At 35.2% G+C, this 21,570-nt stretch overlaps 2 protein-coding genes across 2 annotated transcripts; both read right to left on the bottom strand.

Annotated features, from left to right (window-relative positions):
* Positions 1-6,591: 6,591 nt before the first annotated feature.
* Positions 6,592-8,982, bottom strand: LOC134006298 (butyrophilin subfamily 2 member A2-like). The gene is made up of 4 exons (XM_062445384.1): positions 8,898-8,982; positions 8,443-8,784; positions 7,367-7,683; positions 6,592-6,675 (listed from the first exon to the last, which is right to left on the bottom strand). The coding sequence occupies exons 1-4, from the start codon at positions 8,980-8,982 to the stop codon at positions 6,592-6,594; spliced, it is 828 nt and encodes a 275-aa protein (XP_062301368.1).
* Positions 8,983-14,772: 5,790 nt separating this feature from the next.
* LOC134006297 (butyrophilin subfamily 1 member A1-like) lies at positions 14,773-17,735 on the bottom strand. Its single transcript, XM_062445383.1, has 5 exons — positions 17,651-17,735; positions 17,196-17,537; positions 16,129-16,410; positions 15,923-16,036; positions 14,773-15,308 (listed from the first exon to the last, which is right to left on the bottom strand). Exons 1-5 carry the CDS (start codon positions 17,733-17,735, stop codon positions 14,773-14,775), a joined length of 1,359 nt encoding a protein of 452 aa, XP_062301367.1.
* Positions 17,736-21,570: the final 3,835 nt, after the last annotated feature.

Raw genomic sequence — 21,570 nt, 5'->3', positions numbered from 1 at the left:
GGCCATCCAAAATGTCTCCACCATTATACCTGACATGGACAAATCTGGGATCCAGGTCACGTCTTCCCCATTCCAGACTATTGGAAACAGAGTCCACGGCAGGTTCAGGCTTGCATGGCAAGATAATATCATCACCCAGAAATGCTACAATCTGATGAGATTGTCCAACCTCCTGAGACTGACCTGGAAATACAAATATCAGGTTTTAAATCCTGCTATCAGAGCTAACTCACGTTAGCAGAATTATTTCACTGCCGTAGAGCATTGTAGTAAAAGCTGAGTTTTGTGAAAGTTACCTCTACAAGAGTCTGTCAGTAGAAGGAGGATCACAGTGTGACTGAGCTGAGACTTAAGGATGAGTCCATCTTTGAGGCAAACCATTCTGGAGTTCTGAGGTCAGAAAAAAAGAGGATTAAATGGGTAACACTTTTTACAGGAACTTTAATTCTATATTAATTTTGCTGCTAATTATTTGTGTTATTGTTTAAAACAGGTATATAATGCTCAAAGTGTAAACTGTTTAGAAATAGATCATTCAAAATACATTGGGTGGGTACTTAAAGCGATGGTTCGGCGTAATTTCGACCTAGCGTCATATGCACCATGAGGTCTATCACAGCCTCAGCCCCTTTTTTTTCATTTGGTCGCAAAATAGTGGAGTTAGAGCCATCAGCCGAATGGCTTAGTATAAGCGCTAACGGACCCACCAGTGTATCTCGTCAATTACTCCACTAATAATGCCTGGGTTGTTATCAAACTTCTACAGTAGTACAAATAGGGTCTTTACTCATAAATACTTGCATTGGAAAGTTTGTAAGTACACCAGGAGTTTATTAAAATAACACTTACCTGATGACTTTTACTCTGCTGCTAATGCTAAAGCTGTAAACATCGTTGAAAAAAAAAAAAAAAAAAAAAAGGGCTGAGCCGGTGATTAGATAGACCTCATGGTGCATATGACGCTAGGTCGAAATTACGCAGAACCATCGCTTTAACAATGAAAGCTTTTTTCTTTTTTTAAAATACCAAAAAGTAAAGATATTAATCAATAAACAAGATTGCAGCAGCATTTCTGTAAAATGTCCTAAAACAATATTTTTTAAATACCTGTAAATTTAACAGAAAATGGAGACTGATTGGCAGTGCATATATTTGTCCTTCTGACCTCATCATTAGTTGTACCATTGTCAGTAGAATATAGTTTTCCCTTCATGGTTCAGTATTGGTGTGCAAACTAGTTTCTCTTACAGTTCAGACAATATGAGCTGTTGCATTGTAACAGATTCATATATATTCCTATATTTTTTAGCAAATTGCAGCACCATTTCTATATTCTCGCCTGCTGTATCTCTGAGTTGCTAAAAGTGAATAACAAATACCAAGAAGGTGACGTAATTACACAGATAAATGAAGCAGCCGTTGACTTTGAAGAAACATAAATCCAAAGTTATTCTTTCAAAAAAGTTCATAAAAGTAATTAAAAATCTTGCCTCATTTATCCAACATTTTAACTTTTTAGTAGATTTTTTTTTTTTGTAATTGTCAACAGAATAAAGGTGTGACCTCGATGGTTTAATCTTAGACTTAGAACCAGTTTCATTTACAATTGCGAAACGCTTGTGTAGCTTTTTCATGTGACATACTAGAATTTGCCATAAATGATTATTGGTTTTGACTGAAAAGGGAAATTTGATTAGCTCCAATCAGTAAAATAGACACCATTTTTAAAGACTAGATACAAAAAAGTGTCAAACCTGGTAAATAGAAACAGACCACATGCAGTTGGAAACACAGAGTGGGCAACACTGCGTAAAGAAGCAATGTGTAACACACTTTTTCTTTGCAATATGCAATTGACACATTTTATTGAAATGAAAAGGTAGAAAAAGTGCCATAATATATATTTTTTCAACAAAGGGCACATTTCTGTTGTCACTGAGTCAGGGAAATGCACAACAAATACATTAAGACATTAACAATAAGGAAAAATCGAGGAGCAAGAAGGAGCGGCAGTTTGTCAGATAAATGAAGCAATCGTTTGGACTTCTTTGTCCTTAAGGTCAAAATCTCTCACTCAATAAAAAAATAAAAAATCTTGACTAAAAGTTCAAATTCATCCACCATTCTTATATTTTTCTTGTACCATCATCAACAGAAAAAGCTGTTTCCCTCCATGGTTTAATAGAGTGAGAACTAGTTTCACTTAATGTCAGATGTGATTTTAAGCCATTAAAATTGAAATGTGACATTTATTTTGTTGTACTGAGTAAAATACACATGAATTAATAAAACTAGTTTAACTTACAATTGTGTAAATAGCCAGTTTAGCTCCACAATATGTAATTGACACATTCTTTTAAATCAAAAGTTAGTAAGAGCGCTGGTATGATTTAAAATAAAGTATAATTATTTAATAAAATGTGCATACCTGCTGTTGCTCTGGTTTGCAGCCAAAGTCCCTAAGATAAAAAAATAACTGCACTTCGACCTGCTTCCAGACTGACCTTCAGTGGTGATAATAATCTGTTCCTGTATTCTAATCTGTGCAGAAGTTAATGTATAACTACAAGGAACTCTGCTGTTAATATCACTACTTCTTCAGTACAACAAGAGGTGTGTCCAGGTCATGTAAAACATGATCTTATAATAATACTGCCAAAACGTCTTGCTGCTAACAGTCATGTTGTCCTGCTGCAGACTGTATGACCTTTATTTCCTGTGTGGGTTATTTCTGCAGTGTAGAGATGTCAGTTAGCTGCACCTGCACAATAATAATGTAACGTGAGGGTTCGACAGGTGATATTTGGACACTCAAGAGAAAACAGAGGGATTGGAAACAGATGACTTTTAGACAAGACTTTACTGTAGCTCCCGGCATCAGAGAACAACAACCACCACATTTCCTTGTCTCTACCCCCAAGTTGACTAACCCAACCAATCAGAGGCCAGGAACCACCCAGACCTAGGCACATGTAACTGTAAAACCACAGAAGCAGATTCAGGAGACTGTTTAACGGTTTCAAAAGTAGATATCTGAAACTGTAAATATGTAAATAATAAAACACAAATATTTAACTACATAACTGCGTAAACATTGTAAATAATGTATAAATTAACTTAACGTATACATTAACTTCACTTTTAAATCTTACAATAATACTTGTTTTTTGTGTTATGGTTAAAGTAAAGACTAATGTATGAAAGACAAACAAGAATTTGACACGAACATCAGTCTGAGCTGAAGCATATGGGTCAATGACGTATAAGGATTTTCAACAACTCAATTTTAGAATAATAAAAACAAGCATATCTAATGCAGTAGTTCAAACATTCAGAATGTTGTGTACCTGAAAATTCATATTACAATTTGAAAGTGATTTTAGTGGGTTTTTCAAGATGAATTGGCACTGGCCTTAAAAAAAGTCTTTTGGTGCGACCATGATTCATCTTGAAATGTCTTATATAAATAAAAGATCATCATTTACAAACATTTTTAAAGAATGCAAATACTTTGTTTCCAAACACTTAATATTACTGAAAACTGATGTGAAGATGTGAAGCGTGTTAAGTAAATTAATTTATTTCAAGATGAATCATGGTCACACCACATGACTTTTTTTAAGGCCAGTGCCAATTAATTTTGAAAAACCCACTAAAATCACTTAATTTCAAATTTATAATATGGATCTTCAGGTAATGATGACAATAAAAGGAATCTTTAATCGTTACTTTGAAGTCTGTGTCCAGCCAGAAATGCACTTTGCTTCTTCTTCCTACAGTTGAATGTTTGAGCTCCACTGTGCAGAAAGATGTATGTTTGAGTTTAAAACTGCAAAGCTGTTTTCATATTAATCTCCTGAGAAAAAAATCAGAAAGTCTCATGAGCTGTTTAAGGTGTGTACGTGCCGTGAATATGGCCACTGACAGTGACTTTGTATTTTGTGTTAAATGTTGATGTCCTTTATTTTGAATCCCACAGCGTCTGCCAGGACCCACAGCGTCTGCCACGTCAAGGACTCGTTGGCAGCTGGATACTGTCTTCAGGTTGCATATAATCCTTTCTGCTTTACTCTGGCCTAAAGACGTCTACTTAGTATTTTAACAATGTCTTAATAATTTTAAACACTGTAATAGAAGTGAAATAAAAGAACTCTGGCATACACATGTAGCAGGGCTACACTTTGGGATTTTGCTATAAATAATGACAAAACAAATGATGGTTGGGTTTATACAGTTAATAAATGCCTTATTTTCATTGATATGTATTATCCTATAAAAAAAAGGAAAAGCTGTGATAACACCAGAACAATACAACCATATAATGGTAATTTGTATGTGTTTAAAATAATGTGATTCTTAATTGAATTTATGTCTGTTTTGTACTGCAAGTGACTTATTTATTTCATTCTTTTTTAATGTCTGGGTGTTTAACTCTGGGTTCGGCTCTTTCACCCAGAACCAAGTTCACATATTTTGATTTCAATGCAACTTTGTGAATCTTTGATGTCTTATATAATAAAATAACACATAGTGCATCACCACAACATATCAAGATAAAAATACATTATTAGAAAGATCACAAAATACAGAGGTTGTTCACATTAATTTTATGTTCACAGAAATAATCAAAATATGAAGAAATGTAATTAATGGTTCATTAATGAGATAAATCTTAATAAAGGGAGAGCGACACAATGAAATGTATTATTATTATATTTACTTTACTCTTTTCTGGAAATCCATCATAACATTTTTTCCACTTTTCCAACCTTTAATGTTCGTATCACAAAATATTAAAATATATTTAAAATAGGCACATTACAATATGATCCAAAAAAGACAAATTATTACTTTTTTTTCTTTAAAAAAAAAAAATCCAACAATTTTTAAATCCAACAAACAATAATCTGTTGGGGATGAAAGTTAAACTTAACTATATTACAGTAGAGCTGTGCATAAAAACAGACAGAATTAAACCTTACAGTCGTTAAACAGGAAAATCAATGCAAATCAGTACAAAAAACTGTTTCATACAAATAGCTTAATTTTGTATCTATGATCTATATGTTTTTTATAATGATTTCTTATCTGTCACTGTGTAAATTGTGTCTCGTAGTCATGAACCAGGTAACAGCTCCTCTCAGCTTTACAGAGCTTTATAGTGAGTTTCAGCTCATTGTTCGGCTGTCCAGCTACTCTAAGCCTAACTTTGATTAAAGTCTGTGTAAAGTAAGAATAAATATGTGTTCTGAGTTTGACATACCACAGAAAAGTGTGTTGTTAACCACCCTGCCAAATTTGAATGATTAAAAAAATCGCCAAATATATGAAATTAGGCTTCAAAGTTTTGTAAAAGTCTGCCTCTTTCTCTGCTCCCAAACGCTGTGGCAGTGCCCGCCGAGTCCGCTGAAGCCCCGCCCCCTACCGAGTGTCACCTGTCAATCAAAGTCACCACCTCTACCAGAAACATGGACGCTAGGTCTGAGAGCTTTCTGCTGCTCAGCTGCTAACTCTGTGGCTAAATCGGCTGCTAGCTCGGCGGCTAGCTCGGTGGCTGGCTAACTGTAGACTGTAGTATTGTGCGCTCCACAATTCAAATCTAAATGGTTGAAATGCTTTTTACACCTTATTTAGAAATACATTTATGACTTATTTAATGTGATTAGAAGAAAATGTCTGAATTCACTTTACACAGTCTTTAAAGCAAAACTCTGAAAACATTAATAATTAAAAAGTTAGATTCAGTTGTCATTGTGATCCATCTGATCTTGATAAATCGAGTTTGCTGTCTGTTTTCTAATTCTTATCTCCTGCTGCTGTTCTCTGATTTTCTTCATGTTGTTCTCTACTGTCGTCTTCCTGCCTGTCACTTTGTTAAACACAGTATTTGTTTTGTTCATTAGCTCAGATGAGTTCTGTGCTAGTTTTTCACTTTCTGCTTTTCTCTGACGCAGACTATTTTTTACCTCCATTATGATTTCTTTCAGTTTTAAGAATCCCTCCACTATGTCACTTTCTGTTTTTTCGTTCACTGACTGTAGCTTCATATCAATTTCAACACATTTTCTTTCTGTCTCACTGTGTTGATGTTTGAGTTGATCTTTCTGGTTCTGCAGTTCCTTCCTATATTCTGTCAATGTGTTTACCACCTGCTCCAAGTCTGTCTCCTCTTTTTTATTCTTTTGGAACTTTTCATCCAGTTTGGCTTTTTCCTCCTCCTTCTTGTTTTCTACCAAAAGCAGCTGTTCGGTTTCATCTTTTTGTTGCTCCTCAGTCTCTGTGTGAATGTAGAAGCAGGAAATCATTTAAGTGAAAGTTCACAGAAGCACACAAAACTATAATGAATCTGAAAACATATCATTAAATTGACTGAAGAAGTTGCATGAGAGCATGTACCTTATTTGAACTCACTTGACTTTAATATCTCGATTAAATATCTCTTTTCATTTTACCTTTTCTTAACTATATTTATATGTCAGATCCCAAGCAAAACAAAAATCTGGCAAAGCATCAGCACTCCTGTGACATGCAAAGTGGTATATACACATATGTATCTACCCATAAATATATGACTCCGCCTAGCTCCCTATTCTAGATCCCTGAGTGGTTACATGGGTATTTGTCTACCTGTATTACCCAATACCTGGACACAGCTGAGAGCTGAGCTACATTTGACTAAACCACATGGACACAAACAAAGTGGCTTCACTGAGAGTATGTATATGTATACATACTCTGTAAATGTATAAATATATATATATATATATATATATATATATATATACACTAAGGCTGTCATGAGTTAGCTTGTGATTAATCGCATTTGTACTTTAAGGGGATACTTTTCAAGTCTTTAATACTCTTATTAACATGGGAGTGGACACATATGCTGCTTTATGCAAATGTTTATTATTACTGAAACAATCCAGAATAATGAAATACTACATGCTCCAAAAATCTGCTGTCACATATGATAGTAACTACACTACACACACACACACACACACACACACACACACACACACACACACACACACACACACACACAGCACAGAAGAATGTAATAAGAGCAAAGTACAGTGCGTGTTAATAACACTGTTAAAATGAATTTGCGTCAATGCGTTATTACGCCCTAATATATACATATAAGGAGAAAGACATTGACATGTGTTTTGACATTGAATTTCTGTCTTACCAGTTTTGTAACATTTCCACACAACAAACACAGATGGAAGAGACCAGATGAGGCAAGCAGTGAGGACAATGATGATACGAGCAGCAAAACTTGATGGTATCATGATGCAGTCAGCTAAAATGATAATAAATAAAAAGGCATACAGAGTATTTGAAACATTTGAGGGCATACAGGAGAGCATATTAGTGATAAAATAAAAAAGACACCTGGAATGTCGATGTGTGTCTCTCTGGTCTGGTTGATGTTGTGCTGTTCAACTCTACAGGTGATTCTATTGCTGTGTCTCTTCTCCACAGTCACTCTGCTGCTGACAGTATAGAGACCATCAGGACCTCTGACTGTCTCTGTAGGTCCAGCAGAGAGGAGGTTTCCCTCACTGTCCAGCCAGAGCACATCAGGCTCTGGATACCAGCCTTTAGACTCACACTGTAACACCACTGCGCTGGTGTTTAAGTTTATCTCTACTATTACAGGTGAGGAGACAGAACCTGATGATGAGAGAGGAGAAATTCACAAATCTGCAATGCAGATAAAACTCTAGACGCCATCTATGCACGATAAGTTTGGCATTCATCATGTTAGTATATAGATAGATAGATAGATAGATAGATAGATAGATAGATAGATAGATAGATAGATAGATAGATAGATAGATAGATAGATAGATAGATAGATAGATAGATAGATAGATAGATAGATAGATAGATAGATAGATAGATATTAGGGCTGTCAATCGATTACAATACTTAATAGATCATGGAACGTCCTGGAGTGACCTTCTCAGTCACCAGATTTAAATATGATTGAAAATCTTTGGTGGGATTTAAAGAAGGCAGTTTCAGCACTGAAGCCATCAAACATCACTGAGCTAGAGGCTTTTGCACATGAAGAATGGGCAAAGATTCTGATCGAGAGGTGTAAAAGAATAATAACATCCTCGATATACTCTGGTCCTCTGTACACAGAATTATGGCATTGATGTACAACTTTGAGGCCTTGGTAGTTAATGTGTCTAAAAATGTGTTAATTTGTCAAATTGAATATTATTGTGTTCACAACTTTAACTTCTGTGTTGAATGCGAGTACTGAATCTTATATGATGCCTAAATATGTAAACTCATGCACTAGGGATAGTCTTCTCTCTGTTATTTTAACATGTAGGTCTGTATCTCTACTCACATACATTGAAAATGTGGCAGCAATATGAACATATAACATGTACAATTATTATGATTATGCCCACTTACCAACAACAAGCTGGACAGTAGATGTTTTGCCCTCTTTGGGAATGTAGCATTGGTATGTTCCATTATCAGAGAATTTCACATTGGAGAGTGTGAGTGAAAGGTCTCCATGCTTCAATTTCTCAATGGGCATTGACGTTCTTCCTTTGTAGGATGGGTTTTGGTCAGACAAAAGGTCTCCACCATTATACCTGACATGGACAAATCTGGGTTCCAGGTCAAGTCTTCCCCATTCCAGACTATTGGAAACAGAGTCCACAGCAGGTTGAGGATGGCATGGCAAAATAATGTTATCACCCAGTAATGCTACAATCTGATGAGATGGTCCAACCTCCTGAGACTGACCTGGAAATACAAATATCAGGTTTTAAATCCTGCTATCAGAGCTAACTCATGTTAGCAGAATTATTTCACTGCCGTAGAGCATTGTAGTAAAAGCTGAGTTTTGTGAAAGTTACCTCTACAAGAGTTTGTCAGTAGAAGGAGGATCACAGTGTGACTGAGCTGAGACTTAAGGATGAGTCCATCTTTGAGGCAAACCATTCTGGAGTTCTGAGGTCAGAAAAAAAGAGGATTAAATGGGTAACACTTTTTACAGGAACTTTAATTCTATATTAATTTTGCTGGCAATTATTTGTGTTATTGTTTAAAACAGGTATATAATGCTCAAAGTGTAAACTGTTTAGAAATAGATCATTCAAAATACATTGGGTGGGTACTTAAAGCGATGGTTCGGCGTAATTTCGACCTAGCGTCATATGCACCATGAGGTCTATCACAGCCTCAGCCCCTTTTTTTTCATTTGGTCGCAAAATAGTGGAGTTAGAGCCATCAGCCGAATGGCTTAGTACAAGCGCTAACGGACCCACCAGTGTATCTCGTCAATTACTCCACTAATAATGCCTGGGTTGTTATCAAACTTCTACAGTAGTACAAATAGGGTCTTTACTCATAAATCCATGCATTGGAAAGTTTGTAAGTACACCAGGATTTTATTAAAAAAAACACTTACCTGATGGCTTTTACTCTTCTGCTACTGCTAAAGCTGTAAACATCGTGGAAATCTGTGAGATCCCGCACAGATCTCTAGATGTGCTGTGCGGGATCTCGTGCGACCACACAGTATTTCAGTGGTTGCGCGAGATTTCGACTCCACTATTTTGTGACCAAATGAAAAAAAAGGGCTGAGGCTGTGATTAGATAAACCTCATGGTGCTTATGACGCTAGGTCGAAATTACGCCGAACCATCGCTTTAAGTACCCACTCAATGTATTTTGAATGATCTATTTCTAAACAGTTTACACTTTGAGCATTATATACCTGTTTTAAACAATAACACAAATAATTGCCAGCAAAATTAATATAGAATTAAAGTTCCTGAGATCTGTGCGGGATCTCGCACGACCACACAGGATTTGAGTGATCGCGCAAGATTTCGACTCCACTATTTTGTGACCAAATGAAAGAAAGGGCTGAGCCGGTGATTAGATAAACCTCATGGTGCATATGACACTAGGTCGAAATTACGCCGAACCATCGCTTTAACAATGAAAGCTTTTTTCTTTTTTTAAAATACATAAAAAGTAAAGATATTAATCAATTAAAAAGATTGCAGCAGCATTTCTGTAAAATTTCCTAAAACAATATTTTTTAAATACCTGTAAATTTAACAGAAAATGGAGACTGATTGGCAGTGCATATATTTGTCCTTCTGACCTCATCATTAGTTGTACCATTGTCAGTAGAAAACAGTTTTCCCTTCATGGTTCAGTATTGGTGTGCAAACTAGTTTCTCTTACAGTTCAGACAATATGAGCTGTTGCATTGTAACAGATTCATATATATTCCTATATTTTTTAGCAAATTGCAGCACCATTTCTATATTCTCGCCTGCTGTATCTCTGAGTTACTAAAAGTGAATAACAAATACCAAGTAGGTGACGTAATTACACAGATAAATGAAGCAGCCGTTGACTTGGAAGAAACATAAATCCAAAGTTATTCTTTCAAAAAAGTTCATAAAAGTAATTAAAAATCTTTTAACTTTTCAGTAGATTTTTTCTTTTTTTGTAATTGTCAACAGAATAAAGGTGTGACCTCCATGGTTTAATCTTAGACTTAGAACCAGTTTCATTTACAATTGCGAAACGCTTGTTTAGCTTTTTCATGTGACATACTAGAATTTGCCATAAATGATTATTGGTTTTGACTGAAAAGGGAAATTTGATTAGCTGCAATCAGTAAAATAAACACAATTTTTAAAGACAAGATACAAAAAAGTGTCAAACCTGGTAAATAGAAACAGACCACATGCAGTTGGAAACGCAGAGTGGGCAACACTGCGTAAGGAACTAATGTGTAACACACTTTTTCTTTGCAATATGCAATTGACACATTTTATTGAAATGAAAAGGTAGAAAAAGTGCCATAATATATATTTTTTCAACAAAGGGCACATTTGTGTTGTCACTGAGTCAGGGAAATGCACAACAAATACATTAAGACATTAACAATAAGGAAAAATCGAGGAGCAAGAAGGAGCGGCAGTTTGTCAGATAAATGAAGCAATCGTTTGGACTTCTTTGTCCTTAAGGTCAAAATCTCTCAATCAATAAAAAAATAAAAAATCTTGACTAAAAGTTCAAATTCATCCACCATTCTTATATTTTTCTTGTACCATCATCAACAGAAAAAGCTGTTTCCCTCCATGGTTTAATAGAGTGAGAACTAGTTTCACTTAATGTCACATGTGATTTTAAGCAATTAAAATTGAAATGTGACATTTATTTTGTTGCACTGAGTAAAATACACATGAATTAATAAAACTAGTTTAACTTACAATTGTGTAAATAGCCAGTTTAGCTCCACAATATGTAATTGACACATTCTTTTAAATCAAAAGTTAGTAAGACCGCTGGTATGATTTAAAATAAAGTATAATTATTTAATAAAATGCGCATACCTGCTGTTGCTCTGGTTTGCAGCCAAAGTCCCTAAAATAAAAAAATAACTGCACTTCGACCTGCTTCCAGACTGACCTTCAGTGGTGATAATAATCTGTTCCTGTATTCTAATCTGTGCAGAAGTTAATGTATAACTACAAGGAACTCTGCTGTTTAATATCACTACTTCTTCAGTACAACAAAAGGTGTGTCCAGGTCATGTAAAACATGATCTTATAATAATACTGCCAAAACGTCTTGCTGCTAACAGTCATGTTGTCCTGCTGCAGACTGTATGACCTTTATTTCCTGTGTGGGTTATTTCTGCAGTGTAGAGATGTCAGTTAACTGCACCTGCACAATAATAATGTAACGTGAGGGTTCGACAGGTGATATTTGGACACTCAAGAGAAAACAGCAGGATGGAAACAGATGACTTTTAGACAAGACTTTACTGTAGCTCCCGGCATCAGAGAACAACAACCACCACATTTCCTTGTCTCTAACCCCCAGGTGACTAACCCAACCAATCAGAGGCCAGGAACAACCCAGACCTAGGCACATGTAACTGTAAAACCACAGAAGCAGATTCAGGAGACTGTTTAACGGTTTCAAAAGTAGATATCTGAATCTGTAAATATGTAAATAATAAAACACAAATATATAACTACATAACTGCGTAAATATTGTAAATAATGTATAAATTAACTTAACGTATACATTAACTTCACTTTTAAATCTTACAATAATACTTGTTTTTTGTGTTATGGTTAAAGTAAACACTAATGTATGAAAGACAAACAAGAATTTGACACAAACATCAGTCTGAGCTGAAGAATATGGGTCAATGACGTATAAGGATTTTCAACAACTCAATTTTAGAATAATAAAAACAAGCATATCTAATGCAGTAGTTCAAACATTCAGAATGTTGTGTACCTGAAAATTCATATTATAATTTGAAAGGGATTTTAGTGGGTTTTTCAAGATGAATTGGCACTGGCCTTAAAAAAAGTCTTTTGGTGCGACCATGATTAATCTTGAAATGTCTTATATAAATAAAAGATCATCATTTACAAACGTTTTTAAAGAATGCAAATACTTTGTTTCCAAACACTTAATATTACTGAAAACTGATGTGAAGATGTGAAGCGTGTTAAGTAAATTAATTTATTTCAAGATGAATCATGGTCACACCACATGACTTTTTTTAAGGCCAGTGCCAATTAATCTTGAAAAACCCACTAAAATCACTTAATTTCAAATTTATAATATGGATCTTCAGGTAATGATGACAATAAAAGGAATCTTTAATCGTTACTTTGAAGTCTGTGTCCACCCAGAAATGCACTTTGCTTCTTCTTCCTACAGTTGAATGTTTGAGCTCCACTGTGCAGAAAGATGTATGTTTGAGTTTAAAACTGCAAAGCTGTTTTCATATTAATCTCCTGAAAGTGTAGAGTTAATTTGAGTTCATTGAAAATCTGATTTGGTGGGCCTTAACGGTTTTTCATCATCACAAGTAGTCCTTATACAATATATACTTACACTTTTGCAAATCTAAAGCCAAACACTGAGAATGGACTTTACAGTAAAGTAGGAGATGTCTTCTGAAATAGATTTACCTATTTCTAAATTGAGGATTTTTTAATGAGAGAGAAGTGCTTTACTCAGAGTTGTTTGAAGGTGTGCACCCTGCTCTGTTCATTGATGGTGTTGCACTGATTCAGAAGTGAAGTGGCTGCCCTGTCTGGGCTGTTCAGGCAGCGCTACTGGTGGTCAAGGTACTGCATAGTAATGGCCCTGATGAAAAAAATCAGAAAGTCTCATGAGCTGTTTAAGGTGTGTAAGTGCCGTGAATATGGCCACTGACAGTGACTTTGTATTTTGTGTTAAATGTTGATGTCCTTTATTTTGAATCCCACAGCGTCTGCCAGGACGTGTGTGTTGTGTGTCTTGAGGACCCTAACCCACCAGAACAATACAACCATATAATGGTAATTTGTATGTGTTTAAAATAATTTGATTCTTTACTGAATTTATGTCTGTTTTGTACTGCAAGTGACTTTTAATTATTTCATACTTTTTTAATGTCTGGGTGTTTAACTCTGGGTTTGGCTCTTTCACCCAGAACCAAGTTCACATATTTTGATTTCAATGCAACTTTGTGAATCTTTGATGTCTTTTATAATAAAATAATACATATCAACATATCAAGATAATAAACATTATTAGAAAGATCACAAAATACAGAGGTTGTTCACATTAATTTTATGTTCACAGAAATAATCAAAATATGAAGAAATGTAATTAATGGTTCATTAATGAGATAAATCTTAATAAAGGGAGAGCTATACAATGACATGTATTATTATTATATTTACTTTACTCTTTTCTGGAAATCCATCATAACATTTTTTTCCATTTTTCCAACCTTTAATGTTCGTACCACAAAATATCAAAATATATTTAAAATAGGCACATTACAATATGATCCAAAAAAGAAAAAAACAATTATTACTTTTTTTTCTTAAAAAAAAAAAAAATCCAACAAACAATAATCTGTTGGGAATGAAAGTTAAACTTAACTATATTACAGTAGAGCTGTGCATAAAAACAGACAGAATTAAACCTTACAGTCGTTAAACAGGAAAATCAATGCAAATCAGTACAAAAAACTGTTTCATACAAATAGCTTCATTTTGTATCTATGATCTATATGTTTTTTATAATGATTTCTTATCTGTCACTGTGTAAATTGTGTCTCGTAGTCATGAACCAGGTAACAGCTCCTCTCAGCTTTACAGAGCTTTATAGTGAGTTTCAGCTCATTGTTCGGCTGTCCAGCTACTCTAAGCCTAACTTTGATTAAAGTCTGTGTAAAGTAAGAATAAATATGTGTTCTGAGTTTGACATACCACAGAAAAGTGTGTTGTTAACCACCCTGCCAAATTTGAATGATTAAAAAAATCGCCAAATATATGAAATAAGGCTTCAAAGTTGTGTAAAAGTCTGCCTCTTTCTCTGCTCCCAAACGCTGTTGGAGTGCCCTTCAAGTTCGCTGAAGCCCCGCCCCCTACCGAGTGTCACCTGTCAATCAAAGTCACCACCTCTACCAGAAACATGGACGCTAGGTCTGAGAGCTTTCTGCTGCTCAGCTGCTAACTCGGCTGCTAGCTCGGCGGCTAGCTCGGCGGCTAGCTCGGTGGCTGGCTAACTGTAGACTGTAGTAGTGTGCGCTCCACAATTCAAATCTAAATGGTTGAAATGCTTTTTACACATTATTTAGAAATACATTTATGACTTATTTAATGTGATTCGAAGAAAATGTCTGAATTCACTGGTCTTTAAAGCAAAACTCTGAAAACATTAATAATTAAAAAGTTAGATTCAGTTGTCATTGTGATCCATCTGATCTTGATTAATCGAGTTTGCTGTCTGTTCTCTAATTCTTATCTCCTGCTGCTGTTCTCTGATTTTCTTCATGTTGTTCTCTACTGTCGTCTTCCTGTCTGTCACTTTGTCAAACACAGTATTTGTATTGTTCATTAGCTCAGATGAGTTCTGTGCTAGTTTCTCACTTTCTGCTTTTCTCTGATGCAGACTATTTTTTACCTCCATTATGATTTCTTTCAGTTTTAAGAATCCCTCCACTATGTCACTTTCTGTTTCTTCTTTCACTGACTGAAGCTTCTTCTCAATTTCAACACATTTTCTTTCTGTCTCACTGTGTTGATGTTTGAGTTGATCTTTCTGGTTCTGCAGTTCCTTCCTATATTCTGTCAATGTGTTAACCACCTGCTCCAAGTCTGTCTCCTCTTTTTTATTCTTTTGGAACTCTTCATCCAGTTTGGCTTTTAGCTCCTCCTTCTTGTTTTCTACCAAAAGCTGGTGTTCGGTTTCATCTTTTTGTTGCTCCTCAGTCTCTGTGTGAATGTAGAAGCAGGAAATCATTTAAGTGAAAGTTCACAGAAGCACACAAAACTATAATGAATCTGAAAACATATCATTAAATTGACTGAAGAAGTTGCATAAGAACATGTACCTTATTTGAACTCACTTGACTTTAATATCTCGATTAAATATCTCTTTTCATTTTACCTTTGCTTAACTATATTTATATGTCAGATCCCAAGCAAAACAAAAATCTGGCAAAGCATCAGCACTCCTGTGACATGCAAAGTGGTATATACACATATGTATCTACCCATAAATATATGACTCCGCCTAGCTCCCTATTCTAGATCCCTGAGTGGTTACATGGGTATTTGTCTACCTGTATTACCCAATACCTGGACACAGCTGAGAGCTGAGCTACATTTGACTAAACCACATGGACACAAACAAAGTGGCTTCAAGTCACTGACCACTCAGAGTATGTATATGTATACATACTCTTAGTGTGTATATATATATATATATATATTTACACATATATATATTTACATATATATATATATACATATATATATACGCCCTAATATATACATATAAGGAGAAAGACATTGACATGTGTTTTGACATTGAATTTCTGTCTTACCAGTTTTGTAACATTTCCACACAACAAACACAGATGGAAGAGACCAGATGAGGCAAGCAGTGAGGACAATGATGATACGAGCAGCAAAACTTGATGGTATCATGAGGCAGTCAGCTAAAATGATAATAAATAAAAAGGAAACATTAGTATTTGAAACATTTAAGTGCATAAAGGAGAGCATATTAGTGATAAAATAAAAAAGACACCTGAAATGTCGATGTGTGTCTCTCTGGTCTGGTTGATGTTGTTCTGTTGGACTCTACAGATGATTCTGTTGCTGTGTCTCTTCTCCACAGTCACTCTGCTGCTGACAGTATAGAGACCATCAGGACCTCTGACTGTCTCTGTAGGTCCAGCAGAGAGGAGGTTTCCCTCACTATCCAGCCAGAGAACATCAGGCTCTGGATACCAGCCTTTAGACTCACACTGTAACACCACTGCGCTGGTGTTTATGTTTATCTCTGCTATTACAGGTGAGGAGACAGAACCTGATGATGAGAGAGAGTAGAAATTCACAAATCTGCAATGCAGATAAAACTCTAGATGCCATCTATGCACGATAAGTTTGGCACTCATCATGTTAGTATATAGATAGATAGATAGATAGATAGATAGATAGATAGATAGATAGATAGATAGATAGATAGATAGATAGATAGATAGATAGATAGATAGATAGATAGATAGATAGATAGATAGATAGATAGATAGATAGATAGATAGATAGATAGATAGATAGATAGATATTAGGGCTGTCAATCGATCAAAATACTTAATAGATCATGGAACGTCCTGGAGTGGCCTTCTCAGTCCCCAGATTTAAATATGATTGAAAATCTTTGGTGGGATTTAAAGAAGGCAGTTTCAGCACTGAAGCCATCAAACATCACTGAGCTAGAGGCTTTTGCACATGAAGAATGGGCAAAGATTCTGATCGAGAGGTGTAAGAGAATAATAACATCCTCGATATACTCTGGTCCTCTGTACACAGAATTATGGTATTGATGTACAACTTTGAGGCCTTGGTAGTTAATGTGTCTAAAATTGTGTTAATTTGTCAAATTGAATATTATTGTGTTCACAACTTTAACTTCTGCGTGGAATGCGAGTACTGAATCTTCTATGATGCCTAAATATGTAAACTCATGCACTAGGGATAGTCTTCTCTCTGTTACTTTAACATGTAGGTCTGTATCTCTACTCACATACATTGAAAATGTGGCAGCAATATGAACATATAACATGTAAAATTATTATGATTATGCCCACTTACCAACAACAAGCTGAACAGTAGATTGTGTGCCCTCTGACGGAATGTAGCATCGATATGTTCCATTATCAGAGAATTTCACATCAGAAAGTGTGAGTGAAAGGTCTCCATGCTTCAATTTCTCAATGGGCATTGACGTTCTTCCTTTGTAGGATGGGTTTTGGCCATCCAAAATGTCTCCACCATTATACCTGACATGGACAAATCTGGGATCCAGGTCACGTCTTCCCCATTCCAGACTATTGGAAACAGAGTCCACGGCAGGTTCAGGCTTGCATGGCAAGATAATATCATCACCCAGAAATGCTACAATCTGATGAGATGGTCCAACCTCCTGAGACTGACCTGGAAATACAAATATCAGGTTTTAAATCCTGCTATCAGAGCTAACTCATGTTAGCAGAATTATTTCACTGCCGTAGAGCATTGTAGTAAAAGCTGAGTTTTGTGAAAGTTACCTCTACAAGAGTTTGTCAGTAGAAGGAGGATCACAGTGTGACTGAGCTGAGACTTAAGGATGAGTCCATCTTTGAGGCAAACCATTCTGGAGTTCTGAGGTCAGAAAAAAAGAGGATTAAATGGGTAACACTTTTTACAGGAACTTTAATTCTATATTAATTTTGCTGGCAATTATTTGTGTTATTGTTTAAAACAGGTATATAATGCTCAAAGTGTAAACTGTTTAGAAATAGATCATTCAAAATACATTGGGTGGGTACTTAAAGCGATGGTTCGGCGTAATTTCGACCTAGCGTCATATGCACCATGAGGTCTATCACAGCCTCAGCCCCTTTTTTTTCATTTGGTCGCAAAATAGTGGAGTTAGAGCCATCAGCCGAATGGCTTAGTACAAGCGCTAATGGACCCACCAGTGTATCTCGTCAATTACTCCACTAATAATGCCTGGGTTGTTATCAAACTTCTACAGTAGTACAAATAGGGTCTTTACTCATAAATACTTGCATTGGAAAGTTTGTAAGTACACCAGGAGTTTATTAAAATAACACTTACCTGATGACTTTTACTCTGCTGCTAATGCTAAAGCTGTAAACATCGTTGAAAAAAAAAAGAAAAAAAAAAAAGGGCTGAGCCGGTGATTAGATAGACCTCATGGTGCATATGACGCTAGGTCGAAATTACGCCGAACCATCGCTTTAACAATGAAAGCTTTTTTCTTTTTTTAAAATACCAAAAAGTAAAGATATTAATCAATAAACAAGATTGCAGCAGCATTTCTGTAAAATGTCCTAAAACAATATTTTTTAAATACCTGTAAATTTAACAGAAAATGGAGACTGATTGGCAGTGCATATATTTGTCCTTCTGACCTCATCATTAGTTGTACCATTGTCAGTAGAAAACAGTTTTCCCTTCATGGTTCAGTATTGGTGTGCAAACTAGTTTCTCTTACAGTTCAGACAATATGAGCTGTTGCATTGTAACAGATTCATATATATTCCTATATTTTTTAGCAAATTGCAGCACCATTTCTATATTCTCGCCTGCTGTATCTCTGAGTTGCTAAAAGTGAATAACAAATACCAAGAAGGTGACGTAATTACACAGATAAATGAAGCAGCCGTTGACTTTGAAGAAACATAAATCCAAAGTTATTCTTTCAAAAAAGTTCATAAAAGTAATTAAAAATCTTGCCTCATTTATCCAACATTTTAACTTTTTAGTAGATTTTTTTTTTTTGTAATTGTCAACAGAATAAAGGTGTGACCTCCATGGTTTAATCTTAGACTTAGAACCAGTTTCATTTACAATTGCGAAACGCTTATGTAGCTTTTTCATGTGACATACTAGAATTTGCCATAAATGATTATTGGTTTTGACTGAAAAGGGAAATTTGATTAGCTGCAATCAGTAAAATAGACAACATTTTTAAAGACTAGATACAAAAAAGTGTCAAACCTGGTAAATAGAAACAGACCACATGCAGTTGGAAACACAGAGTGGGCAACACTGCGTAAGGAACTAATGTGTAACACACTTTTTTTTGCAATATGCAATTGACACATTTTATTGAAATGAAAAGGTAGAAAAAGTGCCATAATATATATTTTATCAACAAAGGGCACATTTGTGTTGTCACTGAGTCAGGGAAATGCACAATAAATACATTAAGACATTAACAATAAAGAAAAATCAAGGAGCATGAAGGAGCGGCAGTTTGTCAGATAAATGAAGCAATCGTTTGGACTTCTTTGTCCTTAAGGTCAAAATCTCTCAATCAATAAAAAATAAAAAATCTTGACTAAAAGTTCAAATTCATCCACCATTCTTATATTTTTCTTGTACCATCATCAACAGAAAAAGCTGTTTCCCTCCATGGTTTAATAGAGTGAGAACTAGTTTCACTTAATGTCACATGTGATTTTAAGCAATTAAAATTGAAATGTGACATTTATTTTGTTGCACTGAGTAAAATACACATGAATTAATAAAACTAGTTTAACTTACAATTGTGTAAATAGCCAGTTTAGCTCCACAATATGTAATTGACACATTCTTTTAAATCAAAAGTTAGTAAGACCGCTGGTATGATTTAAAATAAAGTATAATTATTTAATAAAATGCGCATACCTGCTGTTGCTCAAGTTTGCAGCCAAAGTCCCTAAAATAAAAAAATAACTGCACTTCGACCTGCTTCCAGACTGACCTTCAGTGGTGATAATAATCTGTTCCTGTATTCTAATCTGTGCAGAAGTTAATGTATAACTACAAGGAACTCTGCTGTTAATATCACTACTTCTTCAGTACAACAAGAGGTGTGTCCAGGTCATGTAAAACATGATCTCATAATAATACTGCCAAAACGTCTTGCTGCTAACAGTCATGTTGTCCTGCTGCAGACTGTATGACCTTTATTTCCTGTGTGGGTTATTTCTGCAGTGTAGAGATGTCAGTTAGCTGCACCTGCACAATAATAATGTAACGTGAGGGTTCGACAGGTGATATTTGGACACTCAAGAGAAAACAGCAGGATGGAAACAGATGACTTTTAGACAAGACTTTACTGTAGCTCCCGGCATCAGAGAACAACAACCACCACATTTCCTTGTCTCTAACCCCCAGGTGACTAACCCAACCAATCAGAGGCCAGGAACAACCCAGACCTAGGCACATGTAACTGTAAAACCACAGAAGCAGATTCAGGAGACTGTTTAACGGTTTCAAAAGTAGATATCTGAAACTGTAAATATGTAAATAATAAAACACAAATATATATAATTACATAACTGCATAAACATTGTAAATAATGTATAAATTAACTTAACGTATACATTACCTTCACTTTTAAATCTTACAATAATACTTGTTTTTTGTGTTATGGTTAAAGTAAAGACTAATGTATGAAAGACAAACAAGAATTTGACACGAACATCAGTCTGAGCTGAAGCATATGGGTCAATGACGTATAAGGATTTTCAACAACTCAATTTTAGAATAATAAAAACAAGCATATCTAATGCAGTAGTTCAAACATTCAGAATGTTGTGTACCTGAAAATTCATATTACAATTTGAAAGTGATTTTAGTGGGTTTTTCAAGATTAATTGGCACTGGCCTTAAAAAAAGTCTTTTGGTGCGACCATGATTAATCTTGAAATGTCTTATATAAATAAAAGATCATCATTTACAAACATTTTTAAAGAATGCAAATACTTTGTTTCCAAACACTTAATATTACTGAAAACTTGTAAAAAAAAAGATGTGAAGCGTGTTAAGTAAATTAATTTATTTCAAGATGAATCATGGTCGCACCACATGACTTTTTTTAAGGCCAGTGCCAATTAATCTTGAAAAACCCACTAAAATCACTTAATTTCAAATTTATAATATGGATCTTCAGGTAATGATGACAATAAAAGGAATCTTTAATCGTTACTTTGAAGTCTGTGTCCAGCCAGAAATGCACTTTGCTTCTTCTTCCTACAGTTGAATGTTTGAGCTCCACTGTGCAGAAAGATGTATGTTTGAGTTTAAAACTGCAAAGCTGTTTTCATATTAATCTCCTGAAAGTGTAGAGTTAATCTGAGTTCATTGAAAATCTGATTTGGTGGGCCTAAACGGTTTTTCATCATCACAAGTAGTCCTTATACAATATATACTTACACTTTTGCAAATCTAAAGCCAAACACTGAGAATGGACTTTACAGTAAAGTAGGAGATGTCTTCTGAAATAGATTTACCTATTTCTAAATTGAGGATTTTTTAATGAGAGAGAAGTGCTTTACTCAGAGTTGTTTGAAGGTGTGCACCCTGCTCTGTTCATTGATGGTGTTGCACTGATTCAGAAGTGAAGTGGCTGCCCTGTCTGGGCTGTTCAGGCAGCACTACTGGTGGTCAAGGTACTGCATAGTAATGGCCC

This window comes from Scomber scombrus, chromosome 23 (genome assembly GCF_963691925.1).
Source record: "Scomber scombrus chromosome 23, fScoSco1.1, whole genome shotgun sequence".
Taxonomy (NCBI): domain Eukaryota; kingdom Metazoa; phylum Chordata; class Actinopteri; order Scombriformes; family Scombridae; genus Scomber; species Scomber scombrus.
This window is presented reverse-complemented; position numbering and strand designations above follow the sequence as displayed.